General features: G+C 45.0%; 1 protein-coding gene across 11 annotated transcripts in view; it reads left to right on the top strand.

Annotated features, from left to right (window-relative positions):
- The first annotated feature begins 5629 nt into the window (after positions 1 to 5629).
- Positions 5630 to 23792, top strand: part of OBSCN (obscurin, cytoskeletal calmodulin and titin-interacting RhoGEF) — a 745212-nt gene continuing 727049 nt past the window's right edge. For 9 of the 11 annotated variants that reach the window (XM_029588301.1, XM_029588307.1, XM_029588308.1 and 6 more), the window contains exons 1-2: positions 5630 to 5850; positions 21056 to 22205. In XM_029588301.1, the coding sequence (XP_029444161.1) occupies positions 21065 to 22205 (1141 nt within the window). In that variant the 5' untranslated portion in view covers positions 5630 to 5850; positions 21056 to 21064. The remainder of the gene's footprint in view (positions 5851 to 21055; positions 22206 to 23792) is intronic. The other 2 variants (XM_029588311.1, XM_029588310.1) reach the window with 1 other exon arrangement.

Raw genomic sequence — 23792 nt, 5'->3', positions numbered from 1 at the left:
CGTATGGCTAGACTGACTAGGGAAGGAATATGAACAGTTTGCTTTTGTACTTTGAAGATTTTGTTTCCCATTTGAATATTGTATAAATGTGTATGTTTTTTTTATTTCTGTGTGTTATTCTCCAATAAAAATTCAAGTTAAAAAAAAAAATGAGTGGAATGGAACGAGTACAAGTAAATCAGCTGTTTACTATTTCAAAAAGTAAAAATCCAGGATATACACAATGAAATTACTAGATAATAGATTTAAAACTAATAAGAGAATTTATTTTTTACGCAATGCATTATTAAGCTCTGGAATTCATTACCAGAGGATGTGGTGAAAGCTATTAGTGTAGTTGCATTTAAAAAAGTTTTGGACAAGTTTGCCATTTAAAAAAGGTTTGGACAAGTTCCTGGAGAAAACCTCCATTAATCATTATTAAGGTAGAGTTGTAGAAATCCACTGCTTATTCTTGGGATAAGCAGCTTGGAATCTATTTACCTCTTGGGATCCTGCCAGGTACTTGTGACCTGGCTTGGCCACTGTTGGAAACAGGATACTGGGCTTGATGGACCTTTTGTCTGACCCAGTATGGCAAGTTTTATATTCTAACTTTAAGTATTTGATTAAGTCAGGCTTAGGGCCTCTACCAAGTTTAGAAAGTCATGTGTGGAGTCTAGGTCTTGATCACCCACATGGATGTTGAAGTCTGCCGGGATAACAGTTCTAAGGCGTACCACAATTCTTTCTGATATTACAGCCAGAAGGCCTTGCAATGCTGCATGGTAGGTGATATACTAGGAAAAGCCTCCATTTTAGGTGGGCATGAACCTGCAAGAATATGGATTTTATACCCCCAAGCTCCCATATAGGGGAGTGGGCCAGGGGCCCATTTCTCTTGAGATTATTGCAATTCCTCTTCCCCATTTGTTTCTTCCTGGGGTATGAGAGAAATTGTTGCCTTCTGGGCAGATTTGGAGGAACTGGGGGTGGGGGGGTTGTCAATGTCACATGCCCAGGTCTCTGTTAGGCATAAAAGGTCGGCAGACTCTTCTGTTAGTAGGTTGGGTAATTGATCTAGCTTGTTGTGAATGGCTCTGACATTTAGGATAATCAGTTTGCAGGTGACATCATTCATAACGTTTGTGTCTGGTATGCACTAAGACTCTTTTGAAAGAAGAATAATGGATCTCTGGGGTTTAATTTTCTCAGGGGCTTAGGAATGTAGTTGAGGGCATACCTGTCATGGCCTGAAACGGTTTCAGTTTGGGAGCTGGCAGGGGAATTGCATCAAAGTATGCAGTGAGACACATCTATTAGGGTGACAAGAAATTCCCAGGTAGGGGTAGTGTGTTCTGGAGGGCTCTGGGTCAATCCTACTGATCATTCTATGGGGATGAACTGGCTGGCCGGATCATCAGAGGGAGACCTAGATGACTGGATCATCAAAGAGGACTCACCCTCCCTGCCCTGGGGTGGCATCAGGAACATTGGAGAGGGGATCACGTCAATTGCAACTACCCAGTAGCATTTCTTCTAGTTTACTTTCCTCTTCTATCTTAGCTCGGCCATTGCAGTGAAAATCCTTGGGGCAGGGGCCATAAATCATGGCTCCTTCTGGAACCTGGTTAATGTGTCACTATACTAAGGCTCCAGGTTAGCCACTAGATATTGAGTAATGGACGAAATTCCCTCCACCCAGGGGCTGCAAAAGTTGTCAATTCCAGCACCGGATGGCCCAGAAAACAGGCTCAGAAATCAAGCCCAGGATCGTCCTCATGCAGAACACTTGCCACCAAACCAGCCCATTACTAAGAATTCTTAATGCGCAAAGAATGTGGATACTTGTAGCACACAGCAAAGCTTATATTTAGAGTGGACAGTGTAAGATGGTGATTCACAGTTCAGGCTGTACCACGCCCTCACTGCTCTCCTCTCAGCACATGACCTGGGCACGTTGGAATGTTCCTGGACACACAAGAGAGGGCTCAATAAATGGAGTTTCAAAGCCCTGTGGCATCTCTGCTGTCACACCGTTCTCATCTGGGCCATGACCACTAGAAATTATTCCGTGTTCTTTCCTTCTTTGGTCTTTATCACATTTCTCTGCCCAAAACAATCTACGACGCAGTGGCAAAGTCAGGAGATTTTAGGATAGGCTGAAGAATAATATCAGAACGTATTCCTTCACTGACAGGGGTGGTGTGGATGCATGACAGTATAGCCTCTCAGTGGAAGTGATGGAAGCAAAACCTGAAACAGAATTCAAGAAAGCATGGCGCAAGCACAGAGGATGCTGAGTCCTAAAGAAGTGAGGGGAAAGCTGGAGAGAAGTTCCACAGGAAGCAGACTGCACTTTGGGATCTCCATGGATAGAAATTCCACGTGGAAAGGGGGGAAAAATGTGGCCATTTGCGTGACCCGGATGGTGAAACAGACCATGAAATACTAACAAAGATTAGACAGGCTACTAAAATTGGAAATATAATAATATACCCCAATATTATAACATAAGGCTTATCATGCTGGGTCAGACCAAGGCTCCATCAAGCCCAGTATCCTGTTTCCAGCAGTGGCCAATCCCAGTCACAAGCACCTGGCAAGATCCCAAACAATAAATAGATCCCATGCTGCTATCGCGCGCAGTGAATAAGTAGTGGCTTATTCCCAGGCAGGATAACTGTAAAAGATCTGGGCATGTGCCCAAATATGCATGAATATAGCTGCACAAAGCTCTAGCCAATTATTTTATGTCCTGCACATATCGTGTATGCACGGGTTATAAAATAGGTGTAATTCTTCCCTGCAATATTCGCACGTATTTAAAAAAATAAGCATGAAGAGATATTCAAGTTAGCTGGATAAGTTTCAATGAGGTGAATGTCTCAACAAGGCATGCCAGGGATGTTAGGTTTCTAGATGCCATAAATGACTGCTTCATGGAGTCGCTGGCTCTGGAATCAACAAGAAGGGGAGCTACTTTACATCTAGTTCTCACTGTCCAGATTTAAAATTACGGCATCCATAGGCATAGACTCAGGGTAGGGAATTTCCCCCCTGGAAATCAGAAAACAGCGCGGGGAGGTTCCAATTTTTGGATGCCTTCAGAATTTGGCACCCAAGGCGCGTGTCTTTGTTGCCTGCACCTAAATCTGGCCCTGAGTTCTCAGTGGAGTGCAGAAGCTGGTGCAGGGGTAATGGTAGTAGAGATGCCTGGCAATAGTGATAAGAGCGTTATCAAATGGCTGGAGGGATAATAATAGCATTTGGGTGAGACTGTGATAAAATGAGGAACATAGAAGGAAACTTAAAGAAACAGTTGCAAAGATTAAAAGTCCGAATGAAGTAGGGAGATTGTTTAAAAATACCATCTTGAAGTCCAGATAAAATGTATTTCACAAGTTAAAAAAAAATATCAAAATAAGACCAAACATCTGCCAGCATGGCTAAATGGTGCTGTGAAAGAGGTTATGAAAATTAAAAATGTATTCTATGAAAAATGGAAAGCAGGTCCTGATGAGCAAAATTAGAAAGAGCATAAGCATTAGCAAATCAGATGCAAAACATTAATAAGGCCGGCCACCAGATAATTTGAAGAGAAGCTTGGCAAAGAATCAAAGTCACCAGTGGAAATTAAAAAGTCATGGAACAGGGAGAAATGTCCTATTATAGACTGGTAACTGGAAAGGATAGGAAACATAAAAGAGGACTAAATGGCCAGGTTTCTCAATGGAGAGAGAAGAAAATTGGAGTGTCCTAGGGATCTGTACAGGGACCAGTGTTTTGTGCCCAAATATGCATGAATATAGCTGCACAAAGCTCTACCCAATTATTTTATATCCTGCACGTGTCGTGTATGCACGGGTTATAAAATAGGTGTAATTCATTAATGATCTGGAAAAGGGAGCAATGACACATAGTTAGATGCAGATGACACAAAGTTATTCAAAGTAGTAATATCCCAAGTAGACATAGAAATTGGAGGTAGACCTGTGATACCGGGGCACTGGGCATCTAAGAGGACTATCTACTAAAGCATGTTAATAGTAACACATGTGCTGTTTATTAATGCAAAGACCCCCACCTCAAGCATAGCACACAAAATACTATCACACATGCAAATTCATGCATTAAATGGTTGGGCTGTGTTGTCATTTTAAAATGACATGAAAACATCAATCATATTTTCCAAAGTGACAAAAACAACCCGAAATATCATTTATGCAATTTTTGTCATTTCAAAGCACACTAAAGCATTTCAGTACATGCTAAAGCGTTTCTGCATGCGGTATGTACTAATTTAAGTAGGTGTGTTGTAAAAAAAAAAAAAATGTCTTCTCAGTGTAAAAATGTAATATGCACTACAATAAAACAAAGGATATAGATGAGGAAAAATGGTATAAACAGTATACATGAAACAACATAAACGACAAGAAACAAAAGCCATGTTATCTGCGGTAACCCATCGGCTAATGGAAAAAGTTAACTATACCTCAAAAGCTGTAGTTAATTTTTTGCAAGAACATTAGAAGACTAACACACCCACCAATGTCTCGGCCCAACCCCTCTCGTGTTCCAGAAGGATATTTAGTGGCTTGATGCATAAAGGGGCCGGTGCCTCTCCGAGCCCTATGATCAGAACAGGTGCAGGGCAAAACAAAGCATTGGGTTGGCCCGCGCCAGTTTCAGTATTGACGTAAACGGGGCCGGAGGCAGAGGAGATAGTGCCTGTCCCCAAAACACTTTCTGCAGCATCGGATGGGATAGGTTGGAGTTAGGGTGGGCCATCGGGGCTCAGAGCCCACGGTAGCTCACAGAGGGATGCAAAGGTTAGAATTGCTAAAGGAGACCCCGAAGCACAGATCTCTTGCGTTTAAACATGCCCAGAGTTTGCTTATTTACTTATTTTTATTTATTTGCAGTTTTTATATACCGACATTTGTTTAGTAACCTCACATCGGTTCACAATTAGCAGAAACATTGCAGCTGTGCTAACTAGAACAAACATATGCAACAGTTCTTTACAATAAACAATAAACTTTACAATAAACTTGTTAACGAACATATGCAACAGTGCTTTACAATAAACAATAAACTTTACAATAAACTTGTTAACGAACATATGCAACAGTGCTTTACAATAAACTTGTTAAGGGGAGGGGGGGGGGAGGGAACAGTGGAACAATGGAAGGGAAAAATAAAATAGTGGTTCTCATTAAACTCAGCATTCACGCACTGTCAGGGTTCCCAACCTCCTCTTCAGACTCTCTCTCTCTCTCGTTCAGTCTGTAAGACGCCCCCCACTTGAACACAGTCTCCCGAGACTCCTCCCCCCGGTGTCCTCCGTCAGAGGGGAGCTGCACCCCCCCCCCCAGTCTCCGCGGGACACCTGCAAGAAGCTCCGGCCAGCCCCGTCCTTCGCGTCACTGACCGCCTCTGCCCCAGTCCTCCTCCTCCTCCACCCCCTCCTCTGCTCCCTAGAGGATGAAATGCAATCTCTCTCCAGCAATCGAAACGGGGGGTTATTTTGGAGCTGAGGGCAGGGGACGATCGTAATTCATCCCGGTGGTGGGAGGAGGGAGAGAGGGCTCGGGAGAGGGGGGTGGGGGGCGGCTGAGCCGAAGCAAGTCCACTGCAGGGGACCGGGGGGTCTCCTTCCACTCGTCTCCAGCCGCTCGGGGGGGCAGGAAACCCGGGCCGGGGGGGGAATGCTTGCCTCCTCCGCCCCTAACAATTCGGCTCTGAGTCTCCCTCCTGCTTCTGGGACCTTAACGTTCAGCAGCTCGGGTCTCTGAGGCGCCTCCTGTGCCCACCGAAAGCCCAGTCAGACCCGGAAAGTGAGCGCCTGCCCGGGGACACCGAGAACAGGTAAGCGGCGCCCAGAGGGAACAGGGGGTGGGGGGGTTAGCGCTCAGTTCTGGGCTTTCTTTGCAGCCAGGCTGCAGCTTTCTCTTTTCTTTTGCTGCTATATTTCCATCCCCTTCCGCAGGGCACCGTCCCAGTGACTGACAGTGCACTTCATGCAGTATAATAATAATATCTAGCAGCAGCTCGCACAGCACGTGGAAATGTGTGCGTCGCCTTGCTAGACCCCTCGCCCGGTTACTTTTCCTGCTGCGCCTTTTCCTTTTCTTTCCTGAAGGCACAGAAGCGCAGGCTTTGCCCAGTGTTCGCAGGTCGGTGCCAGAGGTATGAGCCCCCCCCCCCCCCCCCGGCTCTGCCATGGCTAGAAATGGCGAGGCCGGGAGACGGAGCGGGACAGCTGAGGCTATTTTGGGAGCCGGAGCTCATTGGGGGGTGGAGCAGCAGCCGTGGCCCTGATAAGCATCTTTTGTGGTGGGGGGGAGGAAGGCCAGGGGCTCTCCTGCCATATTTAATGTCCCGGAATGTGTATGCGCGCTGCCTGCGATAAATATGAAATGTACCATTTGGAAATTCAGTTATCTTTTGGTTTCCGGGAACCCTCCCAAATGTCATATCTCTTTATTTGTAGAAACGTCTGCGTCCTTGTGTTACTGAAGCGTTCAAATCGGAGTGAAAGTCACTTGAGTCCAGATTTAATGTTTCTGGAAGGTTTCTTTTGAGGCCCCTAACTTTTACTGTACTTGTGAAAGTCTACTGGGAGCCATCTGTAAATGACAGAACATAAGGGAGTTTTATATTGTATTGTGGATTTTGTTTGTGAACCTACATTTTGTTTTTTTTTTACATTTTTTTTATATAGTTTATTTTTTCAAAACATAGTTTTCCACAGCTCTTTTTGACAATGTTTGCATTGAGTTGATGTCCTAGTGATAAAATGTCCTAGTGATGAAGGAGGGATTCCTTGTGTAGGGGGAGGAACAGTCCGACCCAGCACTGGGTGACCTTCAAAGGGACAGAAAAATTCAGGTGCTAATCCTGTCTTGAAACGTCCAGCGTCACCCAGGCTGAGCCTTGCTGGGGGTTTCCACAGTGCTTGCTGGTGGGTAATCGTAAATGCAGGGCCAGTGCAAGGGTTATAATGCGCACTAGGCAAAACTCACAGCCTTAGCGACCCATGTCCTCCTTACACAGAATTAAAAATAATGCGTTCATAGCAACAGATTTTACATGAAAAAGGACATTCAAAGTAGTCTTCTGAGCTTAAAATATCACTTACAGCAAAATGTATTAAATATTTGCATGCACTGCTGTGGTGCCAACCAGAAAACCCTAACAAAAAGCAAAACAGACACTTGGACTCCCATATGGCAGGGGTAGTCAGCGCTAGTCCTCATGAGTCACAAACAGGCCAAGTTTTCAGGATATCCACAATGAATATGCATGAGATAGATCTACATACAGTAGAGGCAGTGCATGCAAATCTGTCTCATGCATATTCATTGTGAATATCCTGGAAAACTGGCCTATTTGTGGCACTGGAGGGCTGGAGTTGGCCTCTCCTGCCATAAGACCTATTGCAATGGATAGTGGGTGTGGGTTTGGTCCTCAGAAAGTCAGGAGTAAACTGAATTACAATATAGTAAACCTCCCACACCAAAAATAACACTCACTGCCAGCAGCCTGTGACACTGTGCACGGTCCAAATGACCAAAGAATAGATGCAAGCTAGGCTCTGGCTGGATATTCATGAACAGAAAACAGTTCTGCATACCTTTGCAGCTTATAAACAAAGAAGCAGTATAAGAACAGTTCGCTTGGTCTGGGTATTTCCTAAGGTTCCTCCTTTCCCTGGGGCCTCCTGTTCCCTCCTAGGCCTGGCTAGATATACACCTTCCCAGGGGCCTCCCCCTGGACCAGAATTCTCTGTTGTCTGAGGCTGAATGTGGACCAGGTTGGATCTCTAGGTCCCATCCCTTAAGGTATTCTGAGATTTTATTGTGTTTACCCCTTCGCTTATTCTCCCGCTCAGCTCAAACTTCTTAGGCTGAGCACTTCTCCCTATTTCTTTCTTCACTCCTTACCCAATGCTGGGGCTTTTAACCTGTTTAAGATTTCCCCTCTCCAAGTCATTTGGGAAACTGCTTCAGGGTTCACAAGGTGCCCACTGTTTTACTTTGGCTTGATTGCCCATAAGCTGACCCGCACAGGATTTTAAAAGGGACAATCGTGCTCCAACACCACCAGATAAAGCAGGGGTCAGGAACCTTTTTGGCTGAGAGAGCCATAAACGCCACATATTTTAAAATGTAATTCCATGAGAGCCATACAATATGTTTAAAACTAAATACAAGTAAATGTGTGCATTTTATGTAAGATCACACTTTTAAAGTACAATAAGTCTCTGAAAATATTACACCAGGACTTAAGACACCAATACATCTCCTATTAGGAAAACGGACCAAGTCAGGCTGCTATAGAGTCCTACACAGAAACTACACGCCAGCAGAAAACCTCACCTGAATCACGTGCTGTCCCTCACCTAACATAGAATAAAGAGACCAAAACGCATAACAAGAAGCATGCAGACAAAAACTGAATTGGAAACTGCAACAAGCCAGAGTCTCTGTATGCAGTGTAACAAAGGAAAAAAGAAACATCACACATCCTTATAAAACAAATCAAGAAATATAAAATCATCAGCAGTAAAACTGTACTAACAAAAAGAACATATTTCGAAACAGCTGATGAGTGGAATATCCAATAATTAAAAACTCATATAAAACATTTCCAGATACCAACAAAATATTTCAAAATAGCAGACACAAAGATCCAGTAATGAAAAATAATAAGGATACAAAAAATTTTTTTGCTCTGCATACCTGGGAACGTTTGATATCCAGGTGTCCTGAGATTGTTCTGAATTAGCAGGAGGTGGGGTGGTTTGCTTGGAACTTTCTCCTCTCTCAGTCACATACCAGCGCTCTCTCTCACACTGGCTCTCAATGACACACCTATACACACATGCTCTCAGTCACTCACATATACAAATGTTTTTTCTCTCTCACTTATATAGGCTCTTAATTACACATTTACACACATGCTGTCTATCTTTTCACGCTTACACACACACAGGCTTTCAATCACATAAATACATGCTGTCTTTTTCTCTCACACACAGACTCTCATTCACATGCTTACAAACATGTCCTCTCTTTCTCTCATTTACACACAGGCTCTCAATCACATACTCACATGCTCCCTCACCTAAATCAGCTCTCAATCACACACATACACACATGGTCTCTCTCTCTCATTTAAACACAGGCTCTCAATCACATACTCACATGCTCCCTCACCTAAATCAGCTCTCAATCACACACAGACACACATGGTCTCTCTCTCTCTCATTTAAACACAGGCTCTCAATCACATACTCACATGCTCCATCACCTAAACCAGCTGTCAATCAGACACAGACACACATGATCTCTCTCTTACTTATGCACACAGGCTCTTAATCATACATACACATGATCTCTCTCACACACAAAGGATCTCAATCATACACACATACTCTTTCAAACAAACAGGTTTTCAATTACAAACTTACACATACAGGTTCCCAATGGTAAACTTACATTCATGCTCTCTCTCTCACAGGCAGGATCTCAATCACAGACATACTCTCTTTCACATATACAGGCTCTCAATCATTCACATACATGCAATCTCTCACTCACACACACAGGATCTCAAACACACATGCTTGCTCGCTCATTCATTCACTCTCTCTCTCCCCCTTCCCCCCCCCCCCCCCCCCCCCCCCCCCGGGAACGCGCGGCAGCAGCAGCCACCTCCCAACGCTAACCTCCTTCATTTTCAGCCCTCGCGGAGGCGAAGGCGGAGTCCCATCGGCCGCGGTTGAAGATTTTCATTTTCCTCCGAGCCGCCCTGCAATCTTCTTCCCGTCGGACACTAGCGTGCATGCGCGGGTCTTCCCGCGCAGGCACCCGATGCTCTCCACTTCCTCTTCCGGGCCGCGGGAAGAAGAGAGCACCGGCGTGCTCTCTTCTTCCCGCGGCCCGGAAGAGGAAGTGGAGAGCATCGGGTGCCTGCGCGGGAAGACCCGCGCAGGCACCCGATAACTCCAGCGCTGGCACCCGGCTGACACCCGATGACTCCCGCGCAGGCACCCGGATGACTCCAGTCGGCGTGCTCTCTTCTCCTCCCCCCCGCGGCCCGGAAGAGGAAGTGGTGAGCATCGGGTGCCTGCGCGGAAGAAGAGACCACGCTAGTGTGGTCTCTTCTTCCCGCGCAGGCACCCGATGCTCTCCACTTCCTCTTCCGGGCCGCGGGGGGGGGGGGGGGGGAGAAGAGAGCCCGCCGGTGCCGCTGACTCCAGCTGCCCTGCCGCGTTCCGCCCGGGCGGACAGCATTTTAAGCCCGGGCGGCGGAGGACCGGGGAGCAGCTGGGTCAGCGGGGAACCGCGAAGTATGGCGACACTTGTCTGCGAGCCAGATACAGCCCTCAAAAGAGCCATATCTGGCTCGCGAGCCATGGGTTCCCGACCCCTGAGATAAAGGATCACGAGAAGTACTCCCTCTTTTATAACAGTTTATCCTGCTGATGTTATCAGCAGGAACTGACTGGTGGTGTACTACTGTCTGTTGCCATGTACACAGATAAGTGTCGCCGCGTTCTTCTCATTTACATCCTCTCTCTTGATCAGGTCGTTATGAGCAAGCATTATGAGTCGACTAGGGATTAGGTGGGAACGTCATCCAGCTTCATGTGGCTCACAAATTCTTTCCGAAGTGAGATGTCCACCAAGTTAGAGCTTTGAAGTTTTGCAAGAGTGTGCACCTATTTGTATTCCCACTTTTCATTTTTTGTGCTGGGGGCCACCCTCCACAATTGCTCCTTCTTGTGCTGTTCCATTAGCGCTCTCACTAGGTCTGCAAGCCATTGGCACGCTTCGTTCATTCTTCTGTCTTACAGTAGGAGCATGCCTGATGGGGTGGCTCCCATTTAATTTTGCCCATTCCTCCCAAGAACTCTTCATTTTCTTCTTTTCCATATGGGCAGTGTTCTTCCTCATGTCCGTTCCCCACACAGAAGGCAAATGTTTCTATACCCTTGTTACTGGGTTGTACCAGTCCCTCTGAGAGCCCCTCTTTCTTTCAACTTGCAGATTGACCTTGCTATGGAGATGTTCCATGTAAACTTTAGTCTCTAGTTTTGGCTGTGTCATCATGTTGACGTCCATCACTTCGCTTTGATCATATCAACAATCTCTGGCCAAGTGACCTCTCCTTCCACAGTTGAAGCAAATGGGAGAGGGTGTGCCTGGCACAGACCCCTAAAGTGTCCACTTCAGAGGGCTGTTGCTGTTATCATCTGCTTTCAGTATTGCACCATGGAGCCCGTGTAAGCTGCCTTTCTAGCCTCCACACCATGTCAGGCATTAATTGGGCCTGGTTGAAGGTGTCTGCCACTTCTAGTGCTTTTTCCAAAGTGAGCCTGGAGTGCCAACAGACACAATTCTACATGGGCCACTTGACCCCCATCTAGGAACTGTTCCAGAAGCCCCTGATTGGCTACCTCGAGGCAGGTCTTTGCCTCTGGCTGCAGCCACTTCCATCCGGGTCTTTCAGTCTAAGGAATTGGGTTCGGGGGACTTTCCTTAGGCTGTGGAATGCACCGCCGGAATTGTTGGAAGGTTTCTGAAGTATACCCTGCCCTTTCTAGGATGGCAGTCTCGACTTCCGCATAAGTGGCCCTTCCATCTGGATTGGCTGCTTGAAAAGCTGCTTGGCTTTTGCCTAGGAGCAAATTTGCCAGGTATGTGATCCAGTTAGCTTCTGGCCAACCTGTCATGTGAGTGGACGTTTCGAAGTTTCTCAGGAAATTCTCCAGGTCCTCCTTATCTTTATCCCAAACAGGATGGGAGGTAGTGGATTTACCCAGCTTGTGGCAGCTTGCATGGCTTGAGCATCCTGTGCCAGTAATCCCCTGTTGCTTGGTGAACTGTTCATATAAATTTAGAACGAGCTTCTGGAGCTGCTTCTGGCCTTCCACCAGGACTCGTATCACCCACTCCATGTTAGCGTATTGGTCCTGGCTGCCCGATGAATTCGTGAAAGTCTCTGCACTGCTCCAAAGAACCTATGCAAGAACCCTTCCCTTTTCTTTTCTTTTTTATAAACAAAACCCTGCTTGTTCGGTACAGACTTACTGATAAGTCCCTCTCTCCAGAAGGAGCTATGCTCCATAGACTGTTTAAATCCCTCTCCTGGGCAGTCATTGTCTCTAGGACCCCAGGAAACAGGAAAAAAAAAGAACAAAAAACTTTCCTTCTTCTGTTTGGCATGGGTTTCTGACTTAGCAAGCTTAGCTCAGAGATCCCTGAACTGGCACCATATGTGGCACTGTGCATAATCCGAATGGCCAGAGAATAGATGCAGGCTAATGTCTGGCTGGATATTCATGAACTTGTATTAATTCACAAGAGAAAAACAGTTCTGCCTAACTTTGCAGCTTATAAACAAAGAGCAGTATAACAACTCACAGTCTCTCAGTCTGGGCCTTTTCCAAGGTTGCTTCTTTCCCCGGGACCTTCTGTTCCCTCCTGGGCCTGGTTAGACATACACCTTCCCAGGGACCTCCACCTGGGTTAGGATTCCCTGTTGTCCAAGGCGTAAGGTGTCATCAACAACCCACTATCAAGGAAACTCCCCGGTGCGTGGTAATGTACGGTTGCTATATATGAGGGAACCTTCGTAATACTCTCTTTTAATATCTGCCGACTTTATTCTTTAAATAGTTTTATTTTTCTGTTTTTGATTTTTTTATTCATGCGGTCCTTTATTCCATATTCTACAATGAACAGTGTCTGTACCTTTTATTTCAGTAAGTTTCCTCCCCCAGACGGTCAATCCGACCTTCTTTAGCGTTCCCGCTCTTTTAGATGAATACTTATCGGTTCTGCCCGATAAGTAAGGTTGTTACTGTTTGAGTGTGTAAAGGGGTATACACAAGAAAACCCCAGAATACCTTAAGGGTCCAGACCTAGATTGCTGGCCTTGCCCACCTTAAGCCTTATCGCCATCTTGCTCCGCGGCCCGGAGGCCGCATCCTTGGACTTGCTTCAGTAGGGGAACCGCCTCTGGACCCTCCTTCAGTGGCTTGGAGGTCGCCTCTCTCATCGGGGCCTGCCCTGAGGCCTGCTCCGTCTCTTCTCCGGCTCAGTGTTGCAGCGGCAGCATGGCCGCTGTCTAGGATCCTGCCCCTTCTTTCCTAAGGGGCGGGCCCGTGGCTTCTCTCCTGATTTAAAGGGCCAACACAGGTGTGGCCCTAGTGGAACTCCTCCCAGGGAGTTGCCTCTTCAGCCTACTTAAGGACTCTTTGCTCATTCACTCATTGCCTTGGCAAGGGATCAGTCCTCCCTAGGACTTCTCTATCTCGTTCCCGCCTGGCTTCCTTGTCTTCATTTCCTGATGATGATATCTTCAGTATCTCTGATGTTCCAGTCTTGATGTTCCAGGTTGTGAGTAACCCACGCCTCTGGAGGTCATTGTTTTTATTGTCGTGGTTCTGGTCCTCAAGTTCCCTTGTTCCGACTTCGGAGGATCCTAGGGTTGCTCAATCCTTTCCTTGTGTCTTGTCCTGAGCTCGCCCGCTTCTCTCATGGTCCATGACCAGCCATCCGGCTGTGTAGGGCGCATGGAGGACAGTGTGGTCCTTGACCAGCCTACGGGCTTTGTGGGGTGCCTGAGGTACTGTGCTCGCCTGTCTCGTCTGTTTCAAGTTTCAAGACCTCGTCTTGTCTTGTCTGTTCCAAGTTCCAAGACCTCGTCTTGTCTCATCTGTTCCAAGTTCCAAGACCTCTTCTCGTCTCATCTGTTCCAAGTTCCAAGACCTCGTCTCATCTCATCTGTTCCAAGACCTCATCTCATTTCATCTGTTCCAAGTTCCAAGACCTCATCTCGACTTGTCTGTTCCAAATTCCAAGACCTCATCTCGTCTGTTCTAAGGCCTTCAGCTAACCAGACCTCTGTCCGGCCTGCCGCCTCTGCTGCTCCCTGCGACAGGTCCAAAAGGGCTGGGAACGGTCGGAGGACCGTTCGGAGAACACCATAGCGTTGGTGGTCTTTCTGGGGTGTGCAGGTTTGACGGAGGCTCCGGCCCTCCAGATTCCTTGTGTCCATCCAGAGGGAATAGTCTCACCGCAGGGGCACATATCTTGTTCCTTGCTTAGGAGCACCCCCTGGCGCTCCTGTCCACCGAAGCGCAACACTCACCAAATATAGAATAAAGAGACCATAAAGTATAAATAGAAACATGCAGACAAAAACTGAACTGGAAATCACAACGAGCCATAAAACATCCAAAATAAAATAAAAAAATATAAATCAAGAATAGTAAAACCATATTAATAAAAATAATTCATATTTGAAAATAGCTGACAATTAGAATAACATCCAATAATTAAAAAACTCATAAAAATGTCAACAGTTTTCTAAACGCCAATAAAATATTTTAAAACAGCAGACACATCAAATAACAACCAATAATTAATACTAATATGGATACAAAAAAATCCTCTGGGAACTTTTGATTTCCATATGCTCTAAGATTGTTGTGGATTAGTAGGGGTGCGGGAGGTGGTGGTGTTATGCACAAACTTTCTCCTCTCTCTCTCATATACTGTATACACATAAGCTCACTCACTCACACACTTGCTCACTCACACCCTCCTTCCCTCCCTCACACACTTTGTGTCTCATACACATGCACTCTCTCTTACATACATTCTTACTTACACCTGCCCTCACACATGCTCTCTCATTCATACACACATGTTGACATATAAATACTCTCATTCTTACACACACACACATGTTCACTCACACCCTCTTTCACTTACTCACACACAAGCTTACTCACACACATACACACACACACACTCACTCTTATACACATACACTTACATACACACACGCTGACATATGCTTTCACTCACAATCTCTGTCTCACTCACACATGCTTGATCATACACACACATGCTCTTTCACTGACACGCTCTCTCTTTCTCTCATGCCATCTTTTCTCATTCACTCTTCTTTCCAAACCCTCTGATAAATGGCAGCAGCAGCCTCTTCCTTTATCTTCTGTGGCCATCAAGGGGACGCCTCATTCTTCAGGCCACAGGGCCGACACTTCTCTTGGCCCTCCTTCTCCTTTCAGCCACATGGGCCAACGTAGCTCCTCCCCTCCCCTTTCTGGATCTGTGGGCCGATACAGCAGCCTGCTCCTGCTCTTTCCAGTGGCTGTGAAGGTATCTCTTTCTTCCCGCCCACACTATTTCCTCTTCAGGGCCTGCACGGATGAGAAAAGATACCCAGAACTGAGACACTTTAGGCGGCCACCTAGTTTACTTATTGCTTGCATGGTCCCTGCATAAATGGTATTCGTGTTGCTTAAAATGAGGTGGTGGTGGTGGTGGGGGCTTTGTGGTGGGCCAGATGTGCTTGATTGTGAGGAAGCCTTCACGTCTGGCCAGATTAGAGAAATGAGGATGCCTGCAGCTGTTTCTCTTGTTGTTTGGAGGAGGGTGGGGGAGCTGTGCAAGTGCTGACTCTTGTCTGTGTGGTTGCAGTCACCTCTGGCTCCAGGTTCCTGAGCACCGCACAAGCTTCCCATGTTCTGGGAAAAGGAAGGGGTGTTCCTTCATTACTATGCATATTTTTCCTTAAGGAGTCTTGGCAAGACTCCCCTCCCCACTTTACTACATTTTATTTCCCCTTACAGAGGTATCTAAGCAGTGACACTAAGATACACCAGGCAGTGTCACTGAGCCAGATCCAGGCTGTTCTGAGCTCCATCATCCTGGAGCACAGGTGATGGACAAAGTAAAGTACAAGGCACCAGTGAGCAGTGTGTGAATACATGTGTGTGTGTGTGTGTGTGTGTGAGACAATAACGATGAGACAGCTACCAGTACCTGGCAGTGCCATTAATATACCGCAAGCAGGAGGTGCCGCTGTGCCCACAGTGAGGGAACCAGTCCAGGGCTATTTTCACCATCCTCAGCAAGCATTGGTGACACAACTTACCATGATACATTCGCTAAATAATCTTTCTCGACTGTGACCTTTTTTCTTTTGCTCTTTTCACGCTGATGTTCATTTCAGTAGTTTCATTCAAAAACTGCAAACCACAGTAAAAGAGTTAGGAATGACGAAGTCGTTTGTCAAAATTTTGCCCTTGGCTTTTTCCTCATTGAAAATCTTGGGATATTTTCATTGATGAATCTGGAACTATTTTTTTTTTCCCAATGGTGCAAACCTGGGACAAAGGTTGGATAACTGCCTCTTGGGTGTTGATTCATCGAGGCATTCCCCTCCATTCTGTATCTATGGGAAAAGGCCCTTAGAGTATTAACCAGAACAGGAGCAGATAGTGCCAGGAGCTGGAAGCCTGGCAAAATGAACAGAGGCAGCAGCAAAAAAAAAAAATCATCTTCCATGCCAGGGAAAAGCAGTAAAATCAAAAAGGAAAACTAAAAAAATCTGTCCACTCCTCAGTCTGTTGTTTGAGCGACGATTCCTGCAAACACAGCATCATTCATAGCTCCCAGCAGTACCAGTATCATCACATCAGCAGGAGATTCCCCAGTGACTACCCCAAAGCATTCACTGTGGTTCCCATCATCATCATCACAACAATACTCTTAATCTGACGTACACAGTGAAACTGTCTCTCCTGCCCAGAGAAAAACATCCCGGTCAGCTGGCAGCAGGCTTTAACCCCTCCCATCCCCAAAAGATCAACTTTATGTAAACCAGAGAGGGAAGCAAAGAGAAGCCAAAATATCCTCCACTGCAGAGAAGTCGTGTGGGACCTGATGACCACAGCACGGAAATGGGGTTCTAGGAGCCCTAGACTGGGGAGCAGCAGAATCCACTGGTGACAGCAGGTGTAGCTGGGTGGGGGGAAAACCCTTAGGTGGACAAGCAGAGAAAATATAAGTGAGAAGCAAGGGCTCATCTTTTCCTGATGGTGGTAATGATGCCCGGTGATGACACAAATAGCACAATCATAGTGAAAATTGGGTGTCAGAACTACTCACAAGTTGAGAACTATGGACCTGATTAACTAAGCTTGCTTTTTCCATAGACCCAGAATTGGGGGTGTGGGGAGAGGGGGGGGGGGAGAGAAAGCCTTAGTAAATTTAATTTAATTTAATTTAGGGTTTCTATTCTGCATTTCGCAGCTGGTTTGTCGCATCCAAGCGAATTACATTGCATTTTGGGGGTTATTGCTATGTGACAGTTCACAATGAGGTTGCAGTAGGAGTACAGGGCTGGGGGAGGGCATAGCTAAGTAGCTTGCGAGGGTATGGGTTACAATAAAACAGTGGGTAGGGTCTTAGTTTTTGAGGACCCTTTGTGGTCAAATCCACAGAGTCAATTTAGGCTGAATAATGAGAAAAAGGCAAAAGTTAACCCCCCCCCCTCAAAAAAAAAAAAATGGAGCTTGAGTTTTGTGCTACACTGTCCTTACAGCAAAGACCTGAATGATATGGCTTAAAAGCTGGAGGTAGAGGCCTGTATAGAGGACAGCAGGAAAATGAACATCCAAGTTGTCCTGTTCGTGTACTGGCCCTCTCTAGTCACTAGTACTATTTATCATTTCTATAGCGCTGGACACAAATATATAAGAGACAGTCTCTGCACAGTAGAGTTCACAATCTAATCAACCCCCAAACCCTTAAAGGTAAATTGTTTTATTACCTAAGTTGTTCTTCCATCAGTCAGTGACTTTTTGGAGAGAATGCTTAGCACTGGTGCCTAAATCCCAAAAAAGTGTACTAGTCAGTAGTGCCATCTTTTCTGGATACTCTAGGGCAGTTTGGAAAGACTATTTCGGTTTCAGTGGTGACGGACGTCTAGTTGCCAAAGAACATGCAGATAGCCACGACGATGGCAATGATGCTCATCAGCTTTATTCACAGCACTCTTGCTGATCAAGAAATCATATTCTTCTGACTTCCAGTCCACTCCTCCTGCCCTAGTAATAACGACCTGCTTGGAACGCTGCCACCTTCTTTACTGCTGATGCTGTCCCCTTCTTCTTTACTGCCGATACTGTCTGTCTTCTTTTTACTGCTGATGCTGTCACCTTTTTTTTTTTATTGCTGATACTCTAACCATCTTTTTTAGTGCTGATGCTATCACCTTCTTCTTTATTGCTGATACTACATCCTTCCTTTTTACTGCAGATGTTGTCACCTTCTTCTTTACTGCTGATACTGTCATCTTCTTTTTTTTTTACTGCTAATGCTGACCATCACCTTCTCATAGAAACAAAGAAACATGATAGCAGAAAAAGACCTTATGGCCTATCTAGACTTCTCCTTACAATTTTCGTCACTCCCTCAGAGATTCCCTGTATTTATCCCATGCTTTTCGTTAATTCAGATACCGTTTTTGCCTCCACCACCTATACTGGTAGGCCGTTCCATGCATCTGCTACCTTCTCTTTAAAGAAATATTTCATAAAATTACTCCTGAGTCTACCTCCTTTCATCCTCATCTCATGACCCCTTGTTCTAGAACCTCGTTTCTGTTGGAAGAGGCTATTCTCCTGTGGATGGAAACCTTTGGGATATCTAAATGTCTCTATTATATTTGCCATATCACACCTTTCCTCTAGGATGTGCATGTTTAGACCTTTAAACCCCATATGCTTTAGAATAAAGACCACTGATCATTTTAGTAGCCACCCTCTGGACCAATCCAACTAGTTTTATATTCTTTAGAAGACACTGCACCTAGAAGATTCCAGTCAGCATCTGGCAGGTGCTATTGTTAGGGGATTTCAATCTGTGGATGTTGACTGGGACCTTCTAACTGCAGTGTCTTCCAGAAGCAGGGAGATCCTGGATTCTCTGCAAGGAGAATTTTTCTGCCAACTGGTAACAGAACCCACACAGGAGGAGGCGATGCTGGATCTGGTACTTACCAATGGGGACAGTATCTCTGATGTTGTAGTTCATGATCATCTGCAATTAAGTGATCATCATATGGTGTGGTTCAGTATTAGAGCACAAGAAATGAAGGTTTATTTTAAAGGCAAGGGTCCTAGAATTCAGGAAAACTAATTTTATTTTTCCTCCACTTGGGTTTTTTGCCGGTTGGGTGAGGAATCCCTCAAACTGAGGAATACTAGGAACTCCTAAGAACTCCTATTCCTTCTTCTTTCTGGATGGTGGAAGGAAACCTGAATAAATACTTAAGAAAATAAGAACATAACTTTTACCATGCTGAGTTAGATCAAAGGTCTATCAAGCTCAGCATCCTGTTTCCAACAATGGCTAATCCAGGTCACAAGTACAAGGCAGGATCTCTAAGTTCAATAAATTCCATGCTGTTTATTCTAGGTACAAACAGTGGATTTTCCCAAGTTCATGTTAATAATGGTTTATGGACTTTTCTTCCAGGAACTTGTCTAAACCTTTTTGAAACCAAGCTATACTAACAACTTTTACCACATCCTCTGGCAACAAATTCCAGAGTTTAATTATGTGTTGAGTATAAAAGTATTTTCTCCTATTTGTCTTAAATGTATCACCTAGTAAATTCATTGCATGTCCCCTAGTCTTTGTACTTTTTGAAAGCATAAACAACTGATTTGCATTTACCTATTCTAATCATAAGAACATAAGAATATGCCATACTGGGTCAGACCAAGGGTCCATCAAGCCCAGCATCCTGTTTCCAACAGTGGCCAATCCAGGCCATAAGAACCTGGCAAGTACCCAAAAACTAAGTCTATTCCATGTAACCGTTGCTAATGGCAGTGGCTGTTCTCTAGGTGAACTTAATAGCAGGTAATGGACTTCTCCTCCAAGAACTTATCCAATCCTTTTCTAAACACAGCTATACTAACTGCACTAACCACATCCTCTGGCAACAAATTCCAGAGTTTAATTTTGAGTTGAGTAAAAAAGAACTTTCTCCGATTAGTTTTAAATGTGCCCCATGCTAACTTCATGGAGTGCCCCCTAATCTTTCTATTATCCGAAAGAGTAAATAACCTATTCACATCTACCCGTTCTAGACCTCTCATGATTTTAAACATCTCTATCATGTCCCCCCTCAGCCGTCTTTTCTCCAAACTGAAAAGTCCTAACCTCTTTAGTCTTTCCTCATAGGGGAGCTGTTCCATTCCCCTTATCATTTTGGTAGCCCTTCTCTGTACCTTCTCCATCGCAATTATATCTTTTTTGAGATGCGGCGACCAGAATTGTACACAGTATTCAAGTTGCGGTCTCACCATGGAGCGATACAGGGGCATTATGATATTTTCTGTTTTATTCACCATTCCCTTTCTAATAATTCCCAACATTCTGTTTGCTTTTTTGACTGCCACAGCACACCGTACCGACGATTTCAATGTGTTATCCACTATGATGCCAAGATCTCTTTCTTGGGTTGTAGCACCTAATATGGAACCCAACATTGTGTAATTATAGCATGGGTTATTTTTCCCTATATGCATCACCTTGCACTTATCCACATTAAATTTCAACTGCCATTTGGATGCCCAATTTTCCAGTCTCACAAGGTCTTCCTGCAATTTATCACAATCTGCTTATGATTTAAACTACTCATTATTTTATAGACCTCTATCATATCTCCCCTCAATCATCTGTTCTCCAAGCTGAAGAACCCTAACCTCTTTATCCTGAAAACCTGGCCTGTTTGTGGCATTTAAGGACTGTTCACCATCACTGGTCTAGATCAATACATCCCTTATCATTTTCTTTTTGCTTAAAGCAAATCTCCTTCACTACTGAATGTCATATAGTGAAGAAGCTTCCTGTTTCAGATCATATATTGATCTGAAATAGGAAGCTTCTCATTTATGAGAGTCCCATAGTGACAAATGAAACTGTGGTCCAGTTTGGATACAATCATGAAATTGAAGTTAAAGATTAAATGATAGATATCTGTTGTTTTTAAATAAAAATCCTAAATTAGAAGGTACTTTACTGTCTAGTATGGTGTCAGTAAGAACTTGCTAAAAATGACCTATTAAGTGCAGAATTTGTTTATTTTTTAGTAGCTTAATGATGAAAAAGATCATTCATCTCTAAAATTCTGGAATATTTTAACATATATTTCTGATTTGTTTCTCCAGGTTATCAAGATGGATTACAATTCATTTAATGGCGCCCCCAGGTTCTTAACAAGGCCTAAGGCTTTCATGATGTCCGTAGGCAAAGATGCCTCCCTGAGTTGTCAGATTGTTGGGAACCCCATCCCAGTGGTTACCTGGGAAAAAGATAAGCTTCCAATCCAACCAGGTGGAAGGTTTAAGATGGTGGAAGATGGTGGCATGTATCGATTAACTATCTATGACTTGACAATTGAAGACAGTGGCCAGTACATCTGTAGGGCAATTAACATCATTGGAGAAGCCTTTGCTGCTGTCACCATAAAAGTTGGGCATGACATGGCGAGCACAGTTGTAGAAGCTGCTCCTTATTTCATCTTAAAACCATCCTCCATCAGAGTGAACCCTGGGGAAGACGCCACTTTCCGTTGCAGAATTCAGGGCAACCCACAGCCTTCAGTAAACTGGGAAAAAGATGGGAAGAAATTTGGTGGTGCATTTGATTCGAACCGAATCCAGATTGAGTCCCAAGGGGAGTCGAATGCTCTTAAGATACGTTGTGTCCGATTTGGAGATGGTGGGACATATATATGTCGGGCCGAGAACGCTGTTGGCACTGCAAATGCTTCTGCTGTTCTGATCATTGATTCATACGGAGGTTACAGCTCCAACAGTATGAGCAGCCTAGACACAAGCTACGGAAAAACAGCCTCTCTTTTGTCGCACTTGCAAAAGAGGCGTGAAGAGATTAGAAAATCAGACTCATCCATTCTTGGAGCTTCTGAATCTAAGCCCATGTCATCTTATTCGGCTACTGAATCACTTTCCAGCATTGGCCTCAGCCTGTCCCTTGATTATGAAAGAGCCGCCAGCCTTACTCCTAAGGGGTCTCGTGAAAGTGCCTTGGGAGTGTTCACACGCACGTGCACAGTAACTGAAGGGAAACATGCCAAGATGAGTTGCTATGTCACTGGTGAACCCAAACCTGAGATTGTCTGGAAGAAAGATGGGGAGGTGATCATGGAGGGTCGAAGGCACACCGTGTATGAAGATGAGCAAGAAAACTTTGTATTGAAGATACTTTTCTGCAAACAGCTTGATAATGGACTGTATACTTGCACAGCCTCTAATCTTGCAGGCCAAACATACAGCTCTGTGCTTGTTATAGTCAAAGGTGAGTGCTAACATTTTCTCATCCATCAGAGCAGCATTAAACAAAATATTCTTGTGAAGTACTGTTCCGTACATCAAGTACAGTATGTTTTCTTACTGTTTTCAGTATCTTTCATGCAATTTGGGGGCCACAGAGATTGATGCTGTATTTGGAAGCATGGATAAATGATTTACATTTTGCAGATCCATTGTAGTCCCTCTGTTCATGCAGATCAGCCTATTGTAACAGTGGCAAGGCCAATACGATGCATAAGCAACTGAACACACAGGGGTAGATTTTATAAATTTACGTGCGTGCGTACTTTTGTTCGTGCACCAGGTGTGAACAAAAGTGCGCTGGATTTTATAAGATACGCCCGTATCCGCGCATATCTTATAAAATCCGGGGTCAGCGCGCGCAAGGGGGTGCACATTTGTGCAACCTGCCTGCGCCGAGCCCGGCGCGCGCTGCCTGTTCCCTCCGCCTCCCCTCACCTTTCCCTCCCTTCCTCTAACTAACCCACCCCCCCGGCCCTATCTAAATCCCCCCCTACCTTTGTTGGCAGATTTAATCCTGCCGAAAGCAGGCGTAAATCTGTGCGCACCAGCGGGCTGCTGGCGCGCCATCACCCGACCCAGGGGCTGGTCTGGAGGCCTCGACCACGCCCCCGGGCTGGCGCCACGCCCTCGGTCCTGCCGCGAACTGACCCCTGACCCCCGGACATGCCCCAGACACGCCCCCTCCCGCCCCTTTTACGAAGCCCCGGGACTTACGCGGATCCCGGGGCTATGTGCGTTCTGGCGGCCTATGCAAAATAGGCGCGCCGGCGCGCGAGTGCCCTGCGCGTGTAAATCCGGCCGGATTTACGCGCGCAGGGCTTTTAAAATCCGGCCCACAGTTTTGAGGTGCCATGCAGTTACACATTCCTAACATTCCTTTTGCCATAAGCCACCAAGGACCTCACAGTTTCGTTTCCAACAAATACTCCCCAAGAATCTGTGTTTATAAAATACATGCTTGGGCTTTTAAATGATCAATTTTGGCATCTTGCATGCCATACAGAATGCATACATTAACCTAAAAAATGATTTAACCAAATACTCTTACCTGATCCACTCCCAGCCAACAGAGCAGATCTGAGCTCCGTTCTCATATTCCTTCAATCATTTTCCAGCCAGAATCATCACTATGTGTATCTGTTACTGTGGTCTGTCCCTTTTTATAATGCTCTTAACATTATCATTTATTATTTAATATAGATTATTATTAGGCCAACATTTTTTATTTTGGGAATGAAAGTTATCTCTTTAAGGACTGATCATTTATTTATTTTTTATTTTATTTAAATTCTTTTATATACCGAAGTATAGCAGATTGCCTTCACTCCGGTTTACATTGTAACAATTCATACAAGAAACACAGTTTTTTGTTTTTTTTTTTAAACTCATAACGTAAGAACAGAAAAATATGAAAATAACACCTCAACAGAGGTAGAGTAAAACAAGTTAGCAGTATACAATGTACATCTTAACATAGAAACATAGAAACATAGAAATGACTGTAGAAGAAGACCAAACGGCCCATCCAGTCTGCCCAGCAAGCTTCACA

The sequence above is a fragment of the Rhinatrema bivittatum genome, chromosome 2 (genome assembly GCF_901001135.1).
Source record: "Rhinatrema bivittatum chromosome 2, aRhiBiv1.1, whole genome shotgun sequence".
Lineage (NCBI taxonomy): Eukaryota > Metazoa > Chordata > Amphibia > Gymnophiona > Rhinatrematidae > Rhinatrema > Rhinatrema bivittatum.
Note: the sequence above shows the minus strand (reverse complement) of the source record. Positions and strands in the feature narration are given on the sequence as shown.